This window comes from Capricornis sumatraensis, chromosome 3 (assembly GCF_032405125.1).
Source record: "Capricornis sumatraensis isolate serow.1 chromosome 3, serow.2, whole genome shotgun sequence".
Lineage (NCBI taxonomy): Eukaryota > Metazoa > Chordata > Mammalia > Artiodactyla > Bovidae > Capricornis > Capricornis sumatraensis.
The window spans coordinates 145,576,377-145,586,930 of record NC_091071.1 but is presented as its reverse complement, the minus strand read 5'-3'; the positions used below and the strand labels follow the sequence as shown (position 1 = coordinate 145,586,930).

At 35.8% G+C, this 10,554-nt stretch overlaps 1 protein-coding gene across 3 annotated transcripts in view; it reads left to right on the top strand.

The window, feature by feature from the left end:
* Positions 1-10,554, top strand: part of IKZF2 (IKAROS family zinc finger 2) — a 167,228-nt gene that overhangs the window by 107,478 nt on the left and 49,196 nt on the right. For all 3 annotated transcript variants that reach the window (XM_068967789.1, XM_068967788.1, XM_068967787.1), the window contains exon 4: positions 4,563-4,730. In XM_068967789.1, coding sequence (XP_068823890.1) covers positions 4,563-4,730 — 168 coding nt within the window. The remainder of the gene's footprint in view (positions 1-4,562; positions 4,731-10,554) is intronic.

Genomic DNA, 10,554 nt, shown 5'->3' with positions numbered 1-10,554 from the left:
ATAATTACCCACCTACTGTACTGTCCATTCGATATTTACTATGGTAAAGCAGAGTTGCTGCTGCTGCTGCTAAGTCGCTTTAGTCATGTCCGACTCTGTGTGACCCCATGGACTGTAGCCTACCAGACTCCTCTGTCCATGGGATTTTCCAGGCAAGATTACTGGAGTGGGTTGCCATTTCCTTCTCCAGGAGATCTTCCTGACCCAGGGATTGAACCCAGGTCTCCCACATTGTAGGCAGACGCTTTACCTTCTGAACCACCAGGAAACTATTTCTAAATAGTTACACAGATTTCCATGAGTCCTGGGAATATAGGATTCACTCAGCTGGCAAGGAAAATAGACTAAATAGACTTTTTAAAACATATTCTTGGAACTCTATGAATTTTTAATATTAATAAATATTTATTAAAGTATTGGGAAATTTTTATACTTTTCTAAGATCTGGGTGGTTTTTTGTTAAAAGTTACTAAACAATTCATAGAGGTGCTTGGGCTGCCTGCCGCACATTGTTAACCATAAAATTGTGGTGTGTCTTTAAGTTAGCCATTTTCATGTGTATTTCTGATGACCCAGTTTATGTGTCTTAGTGGGTCATGACATTTTCAATTCCATTTTAGCACTGTGAGAATGGAAAGTCTATTTGTGTTTCTTTAGACTGGCAAAAAGTGAAGTTGAAATATAGACATTAAGCAAATTTTTTATCCTTAATTTGATGAACTATCTTCATTTTAGAACTTCACCCTTTCACCAACTATTTATAGCTTGCTAGTATAAAAGACACGGTCTTCAATCCTTAAATCCCTTTGTGAAACATAAGCTTCTGTGTCTTTAGCTCACAGAATGTCTAATATAAGATTGATAGTGGAAAAAATACACAATCACCCAATTTATTAAAATGACATGGAGTATCAGCTCTAATTCACTTCTTTTTCTTCTTCTTTCATACTCTACTAAAGTGTCAATTCCAGTGCCTTATTAATGGCTTGGTGTTACCACTTTGGTATTGCTACTTTAGTAGGTAATCAGGTAATATTGTCATCGGATACTCCAGGCACTCTTCACTGGGAATGAAGTGAGAAGAAAAGAAGCAGGGGTAGTAAATCAGTTCATGCATGAACACAAATTGATACAAACACTATACATATAGAATATTCTTAATTTTGCCTCTCTTTGGGGTAGAGTACTCTCATCTTTGTAACTTTTCAACACCATATTTTGTCCATTGCAGCTTTGTGGAGCCATTCTCTTGCTCCAAAGCCCTCTCTACACGTAGTTGGGATTTTCCATATTTGTAGGTGGTGGTTCCAGCCTACAGAGGCATACCCTCTGCCTTTGATTCACCAGAGTAAACTGATGCATGTATATTTGCATTTCAATTGAGTAAACACAGATCTAGAAATGTGTTTATGAAAATATATAAAATATTGAAATATAATTTATTCCATAATAAGAATAGTAGTTAATTTCCCTCAGTGAATAAAAATCGTCCTTGACTAGATGAGTAGATTGATTTTAAAAAAAGAAACAGATTTAGGATGAAAACGAACAATAATGTGGTTACATGACTACATCTTAATTGTTCTTCTGAATCCAGAGTTCTTAATCTGACTTCGTTGCCCACTCATCAGAAGATTATCACAGATACAATAGCCTACTTAATGTTTTTGGATTGAACTTAAATGCTATAGTGTTACTGATGTGTTTAGTAAGTTTGTAAATTTCTCCTGAAAGTTGTTTTTGTTTACCTGTGAAAAATGTGAGTAATATATATATATATTAGACAATATGTAATATTTAATATATATTTAAACCAACTTGAAAAGGACCAATTGATTCAGTCTATGTATTAAAAGAAAAACAAATTATTAAAAAATAACTGGGATGTATTGTTTCAAGTTATATACACAATACAGTTAGTCAACTGAACCGTTCAGTTAATTATCAGATAATTTTACACATATCTCTGTAAGGTGTAGGCCAGGAAAATCATTATTTCTCAAAGCTTCATTTGCTTGAAATCAAAGTGCATTATTGCCATAGTCTCTTTCCCCTTACCAAAAATGGGCTCATGACCGTTACCTTCCTCATGCCTCTTTCTTCCCTTCCCATGGCATGGGAACAGAATTAGCAAACACCTTCTCACTAAGACTTACTCAGCAACAGGGCAATGTTTCTGGCTATAATTAGACATTTCTCCTACCCCTTTAAGATGATCATATAAATACAGAAATAATTCTTATTAAAAATGCTTGAGGATATCTGGAGTATTTTGTAAATGTAACAACTAAATTACCCTGTCATTAGTCTCATAATTAAGTGAATTAACAGTTATTTTAAAAAAATGATCCTTACTGTTATTTTTCAGATTAGCGTTATTTTGAATGATGAATTCAGTAACCTAAATTAGGGATTTAAAAATATTTCAACTCAAGATTGTAAGAGGCTTAAATAAAATCAAATTTAGCATTCTGCCAGGAGTATTTTCCCAAGGCAAATGTGATTTCAAGTATTTTTGTTCAAATACTAATTTGTTTTAAAGTTATTGAGTACTAATTTGTGGTTACCTGGGAAACCTTATGTAGATTTCAAAAGTTAAATCAAATATATTGATTAAAATGTGTAATTTGCATTTGCTATTTTTTTTACTCTCTAAAAAGTTAATTTCAATAATAAAATCCTCTTTCCTTTTTATTACTAATTCCATGGCATGAGTGGGGAGTAGAATATTATGATTTTAAAAACCTTTAGGCTGTTATTCCATTGAAAAAAGTCAAAGAATTAAGTTGTATATGTGTGTATGTCTGTGTATAAAATTTAAAAAATGATGTACCAAAATTAAATTTATTTTTAAACTTTATTTTATAAGATATTATATGAGAGGCTTTAGGTTAAATGTCTCCATTTTAACCTGTATTTAGTGCTAGTTTTTCAGTTTTACCAAATGAATCAAACAAAATAAACTAGATAAAATTTAAGGTAATGTTAACATTATGGATAATTCTTTTTCACCCATCAATATAGGGAACTTTTTGTAAACTTACATCATAAGATCACCAAAGAAAAACCTAAAACTTTGCTACCCACACACACACAGGTTACTTTATATATATATATATATCATTGAATTCCAAAATGAACAAGAACTGCAGAGTTCAAGATACATCTGATCTGTCCATTTTTCTTTAGGCTTTATAATCTATATGATAGAATGTGCAGTGGTAACTGCTAGAAGGTGACCATAGTTGATTTTATTTATCCCTCCTAGCTTTCTTTAATAAAAAGAATCATTGAGTTTGTATTATTTTAAAGTCCTCCCCCAAATATATTGTAGTTTCATTGTTCACTGTTATTATGAATGTTTCAGCTAAGGATGAGAAACATGACAATTCAGTGTAAAATTTTTTGAGAACTATTAAAATTATAGTCATTATCTAACCTCAAGTAGAGACATGGTCTAATTCAATCAAAAGAGAATTGTTTTTTAATTCTTATTCTAGTGTTGAGTTTTAACAGGTCTGTGTTATTTATAATTTATTTTATGTCTATCTTAAGATAGACTCATTTAAAGGGAGTAGTTCATGGTGGTTTGGTGATGTTATTAGTTTGATCCTACTTGCCAGTTTCACACCCTCACCAAACTACATGTTTTTACCTTGGATGACTGTTGACAGCCTATTGATGGCTATCGGTTGACAGACAACTGATGATTCTGGCTTAAACAATTTTAGAGCAATATCAGTAATAGTAGAAAACGTTCCCATCAAATAAATTATTTTCACAAGAAAAAGAGAATACATGTACGGGAAATATCTGGACGAATAATTTTCTTTGGATTTTCTCTGATTGTGTCAGGAAAATTTGCCACAGGTTTTATTGTTGGTGACTTGGTAAATTGATAGACCTAAGCTCTATTTTGAGATTTTTGTGGTAATGAGCTTTGTAACCCAGTTCATTCATTGAACCTCTTTGGCCCCCTGATAAGAAAATGATCAGCTAGAGAGTTAGACTATAGGTCCTTTTCAGCTCAAAGTTTCTGTCATTTTTTTAAAAAGAGATAATAACGTGGTACAATAAAGAGAGCAAGATTTTACAGTCAGATTGACCAAGAGTCATGATCAGCTCCAGTACTTATAATCTGTGACTATAATCAGATGCTTCGATATTAGAACTTCCACTTGTTTATTTGTAATTTGAAGTTATTAACACCAAATTAGTAATGCCATCCTGTGGTTTGAAATATTGTATGTAAAGCAACCTGTAAAACCAGTTAATTGATGGCACCTAGTTTTTCAGCCGGTGGCCGATGTTCTGACTGTTGTTCTTTCCAGTCAGTGACAAGAATCCTGTGAAATTTATATGAAGAAAGGAGATGGCACTTGACCTAAAGTTTGGGACTTTGGTATTAGCAAAGCAAATTCGAGGAAGATAAAGATTTAGAGGACACAGGAGGGAGATGGACATTCTCAGCACAGAGAACTGGCTCTGGTTAACATTGTAGATCCAATTAGTCACTTGCACATAACCTACTTGATCTTCCCCACCTCTTTACCGTTCTGCAGGTGAACGTCCCTTTCATTGTAACCAGTGTGGAGCTTCTTTTACTCAGAAGGGCAACCTTCTGAGACACATAAAGTTACACTCTGGAGAGAAGCCGTTCAAATGTCCTTTCTGTAGCTATGCCTGTAGAAGAAGGGACGCCCTCACAGGACACCTCAGGACCCACTCTGGTAAGTGCCACGAGTTCTTTCAGAAGAAAACTAAAATGTGGGAATTCAGAAGTGTGCTATAGAATAATTCAAAGTAACTTAGAGCTTTGGTACATAGCTGAGAATGAGGTAGATGATTTTTTTTTGTATACATTGAATAACTGACAGATTTTGCAGGATGCATTTGGCCCTTCTTTTTTAGATTTATAGACTTGGCAGAAAAGAGTACTGTCAATTGAAGAGTTTCAAGCCATTGATGAAAACAGCTGTTACATTTTCTATAATTTTAAATTTTATAATTATTAATGAAGTAATTGTGGTTAGTCCAGAATAATGGAAAACCCAGTAAAAATATATAGTTACATGTTGATGTTAGCATAGAGGAGAGAAATGCTGTGACTTTTTTTGACTGATAGAGTACCTGGGCGGGGACTTCAGGGGGTATCAAATATAACTATTTTAAACTTGAAAATATTATGTTCATTAGAAAATTAGCTGTGAGAGTATTTTATATTTCATTTTAACTCTCCTTGTTTCTTTAACTTTCAAATCATAGTCATTGGATGCTCTCTGAAACTTTTCTCTGCTTCATAAATCATTAGAAAAATCTAGACTGTTTGATTTTTTTTTAATGCCAGAATATAGTACATAAAAGCAAAAGAATGATTAGAAATCTGAATGAATTTCATTTGACTTTTAGCATGAATTGCTATAACCAAGAAGTTAAAGGTGGAAAATTAATATAGAATACTCTCAAGCCAGTTTTATATGCTCCTTCTGTTCATAATGACATATTAAAATTTAATTTTAATATGAAGATATGATGAAAGTGATATTTTCATCTACATTGACAAATTGACAGAGTACTGTGGGTTGTGAGGTAATGCTTGTATTATCTTTCTTTACATTTTTCCTGTTAATCCTTAAGGCTTTACCCAGTTTTTTAACATGAATGAGAAATATGTAAAACAATTTAGATATTAACTCGATTAAAAAATAAAATTAATGAAATATTAAAATATTTTAAGTATATGCTTTATATTCTTCCCTGACTTAAGGCAGTTTACTTATTTCCAACCATGACATATTATATTTTATTTAGAAATTATGCTGTGAAAATTATATATTAAAGTGGTATTGTTTTATTATAAGAAGTATTATTTTTTGAAAGATACTTTTAAGACCTGACAGTTATTTCCTTTAGCTGGCCATGAGCTCTGGATTATTAAAGCATTAGTCGGTTGACCAAGGATGATATTAATATAAAACGTAGCTTTCCATGGGAATGAAGTTGAGGCAAAAATATAGCTGTAAGCATGTATTTCACTCTTTACAAAATTTACAAAATTGTGTCATTTTTAGTATCATGGTTTGGTGTATACATTTACTCTACCTGGTGATTGCTAGATTCCTTCTAGAAGGTTCATTGTCTGGTGACACCTCCAGAAGACATTTAACCTTCATCTCAATTTCCATTTCCTTGATTTCTTTTTTGCTCTTTTAAGAGGTTTATCCCTATGGGTAGTGTCTAAAAAATCAAGACACCTTGGTTTTTGTATTAGACTGAACTGGGCAGCTATCCTCAGTTTCTTTATACATATTAGGCGTGGCTCATCTAGGGGCTCCTATTTGGTGTCTAGTGGAGTGAGGGGAGGGAAAGATGGTGCTCAAAAGTAAGCCCCTTACATTGGCTTTGGCAAGGCCAAACACCATTATTTTTATGGTTCAATATAATTATAAAGTTTATGTGCATAGATTAAAGCTGTTTCTAAGAAACTGTAATTTTTTTTTTTTTTTGGCTGTTCTATATGGCTTGCAAGATCTTAGTTCCTATACCAGGGATCAAACCTGTAACCCTGCAGTGAAAACACGGAGCCCTAACCATTTCACAGCTAGGGCATTCCCTATGAAACTGTAAATTTTGTAAATAAATACTTTGCTACTTTGAGGTTCAAAAAAAAAGATATGTCTCTATAATTGCCCTTATGATTTTGCAATTTGGTATACTAAGTTATGGTTTTTGCAGATATATAAACAGATATGCTCATATTGGCTAATAAGGGGAGTTTAACAGAGAGATGAAAGGGACAGATGGGTGTCATCCACCTACTGCTTCATTAAGGTGTGATATCAGCTCAGACATACTTTGAATCTGAAATACTAGCCATCACCAATGCTGTTCATAATAGATGAAACATAAAACATAGCTGCCAAAGTCCATGCTTCTCTAACTGATCAGAAAACTCAAGTTGGTCATTATAACTTTCTTCTTCCACTGCTGATTCCATCTTGCCCTTATTTTCACCCTCTTTTTAGCACCTGGGCTGGACAAGGTTCTTTGATGGGTGATCCACAGCCTAATTCCTAAACGTTTTGAGTATTTGGTGACCTTTTTGTCCTTGGATTACTGTAGCTTTTCAATAACCAGAATTACTGGACAAGTTTTTGTTAGAGATGTTCCAATAAATCTGCTGAGCTTCTAACTTAGTTGTCCTTGCCCATATCATATAGCAACAACCCCAAATCATTTTAGTAATCTGGAAAGTTTACCAGCCAATAGCCTACTTTTCTTTCTGTTAATTCAGTAGCTTGAAAAGCCCCATATAGGCAGGGAGTAGTCTCAGCTTTCAATAAAATAGTAACAGAACTCTGATCCCTGGTGGTAACTTTGGGGCATTGAGATCTCCGAAACCAGCAATCCCAAGGTTTCAGCACAGAAGTGAAAACCCTTTAAATGGGTTATTTGATGTATTGTGGCCACTACTACCTTAACCTCTTTGTAATCAAACATGCACTGTGGCAATGGGGAAGATAGATGACTTTAGGCATTTATCATATCCTGTAGAACATACTCAAACTTCTCCCAGTTAGCAATCATACATGAACCATGCCACTTGTGGGCCAGTATACTCCATTTGGCCAAATGATTCACAATAATGTGGCACAAGATAGGGCTAGTGCAATCTGGAAATGGTTTGGAACCATTGCTGTATTTCCTTTGCCTTGTAAAGAATTTCCTGCTTAAAGTCAATATTTTAAGGAATACTATAGTGGTTGTTAAAGGCATTCTGTTACATCCAGGTGAGGAGGAGCATACAAAAGCACCAAAAGGGAGGTAAATCTATATTCTGAATATCTATCAATTCCTGTGAGAATAAATTTCTCCCTCCTTCAGGTAGAAAGAAGTTCATTGTAATCTGCCAGTCACTGATTGACTGGTTGATCCCTTTGGAGAACAGTGCCATATCAGAGTCCCAGCATTGGAAGGTGGTGAACTCAGCAGTTGTGCTAGTTAAATTAGTCACAGAGCAGGGGAAATCTATGTTGTTGAAGTCTATAGAGTTTCCATCATTGCCCCTCTTTTCACTTTGTATGTGGGCCACTTAAGCAGGCACTAGGGTAGCTAGGTAAAGAATCTGATACCCATAGTATAGATTATCTGATTGTTTTGAGTCACCCATCACATAATCTTTTCCAGACTACTCAGAGCCTCCTCCACAACAGATGCCCTCTGGAGGGAATTCATGTAAGATACCACATTGTCACACTTTGTACCAGTTCTGAGAGGCACATATGCATAACTCTCCCCCAAACCTTCTATCTTCAATCTTCCAGTCTTGTTTTTCCAAGTCCTTGACTATATGGCCATGCCATCTATCATTTCCTCATCTATCTTTTCTTACATGCAAAGTGTACAGCTGGAGGGGTTATCGTTTCACTACTAGGATTTAGGGGGAGCCCTCTTCACTGGGCCTCTAGTACAGTAGTTGCAGCTAGTACCAAATGCCATGCAGTCCATTCACAGGCTGAGTTCATGCAGTTTTATCCTATGTGAATCTGTCATTGAGAACACCCCATGAGGCCAGATGTGAGATATTGTGAAGCAGTAGTGGCGGGTATCAGAGACGCGTGAGCTACTTGCTCATGAAGTATATACCTGGGTTTCCCAGACCTGTGTGGTCCATTTCATTTAATAGTGAAATGCCCTTGTGTACATCTTATTTTGTATGTTGAATCAGATTACCACATAGTTCATTTTGTATAGTTTGAGCCACACAGTCATTTGGAGTTTCATATCCTAATACTCAGTCTTAACACGAGTCCAATAGCAAATTAGGAGCTACTTTTCAAATGGCAAATCATTGTTGAGAAGATCACATACATTTCCTCCATTGGGGATCTGCACTCCGATCCTGCAGTAGCAATTACGTCACACACCATCTTGGCTTGACACATGTATTTCCAAAAATCGTGGCATTGCTGAACCCTTGAGCCAGAGACCTACACGGCAGCTTTCCCTGCGGCAGAGTATACTGCAGTCTCAGTCTACCTTTCTTGCCCCAGTCCGCTCTCAAGGTTGACAGCCTTATGGATTATTGAATACGTGCATCAGAGTGGAATACCCAAACATAGTATATCTTGTTTCTAAAATTCAAAGAGGGGGCACCACATTTTCTGCCTGCTCCCTCATGATGAAAGGTACAAGGTACAGCAACTTATCATTTACTGTAGAGGCTCTGTTTCCACATGCCTGCATCGCTGGGCCCCTAAAATTTCACCATTGCTGCAGGTGTCTAAACTTTTCGTAGAGATCACCTCCTATCCTCTGGCATATATCTTGATGAGACATTTTAGTGTTTACTACTTCCTGCTCACCAAATCCAATTAGTATAATACCATGAAGGTAATGCCCCAGGTTGATGTTATGTGAGATGTCAAGATGAACAAGATTTCTTTGCCCTATATTATGGCAAAGAGAGGAGAAGTTGACCTAGCCTTAGGGTAAGATGGTGAAAGTATGTTGTCTCTGCATTGTAAAGGCAAACTGCTTCTGATTATCTTTATTGATAAGGAAACTTTTAAAAGAAATTAAGTTGGAGTTGCATACATGATGTCAGGGGCTGTGTTAATATGCTCCAACAAAGATATTATAGCTAGAACTGCTTCTGTATTTGCCATTCTGGTATAACTAAATCTTCATTCATCCACAGAACCATCTAGGTCTTGCATTAGCCTAGCAAACAGTTTAAATGGGTTTGTAGTAGGAATGACCACCCCAACATCTTTTGGTTTTAGTTTACTGTCTTGGAAGAAGTGACAGTTCTAAGGGCTGTGATTCCCAGTATGGTAGCCACTAGCCATCTGTGGCTATTAAGCACCTGTACATATGGGCTTCCCCATGGCCCAGTGGTAAAGAATCCGCCTGCAATGCAGCTGGCACAGGTTCAATCCCTGGGTCAGGAAGATCCTCTGGAGAAAGAAATGGCAACCCCCGTCCAGTATTCTTGCTGGGAAAATCCCATGGACAGAGGAGCCTGGTGGGCTACAGTCCATAATGTCACAGAGAGTCCAATATGACTAAGAGACTGAGCACACACATATGGTTAATACCATGTTGAAATGGCATTTATTAAATATTATGAAAATTAATTCCACCTTTTAAAAATGTGGCTATTAGAAAATTTTAAATTATACATGTGATTCATTTTGCATTAGACAGCACTGTTCTTGTCTTTTTATGATAGCCCTCCTATCCTGGGTCAGGAACCAATGTAAGGATTCTCTCCATTACTGAGTGCATTTATTCCTGTGGTACTGTAAGATGGGCTTGGGTGAAGTCTTCATATATGTCTTGGCCTCCATAAGCTCCCACTTTGACTGGTGGGCCACAGTCGTATTTTGGGTTCCAGGGATTAATAGCAATTCAGAGCTAATATAATACAACTGTCTAATAACCTGTGGAAGGATTTGGTATTATCCTTCTCCCAGTTCACAGTCACTGTCATAAATGGCCACAGGTGGTTCTGAAATGGCTATGAAGAAAATTCATAGCATACAGCTACAG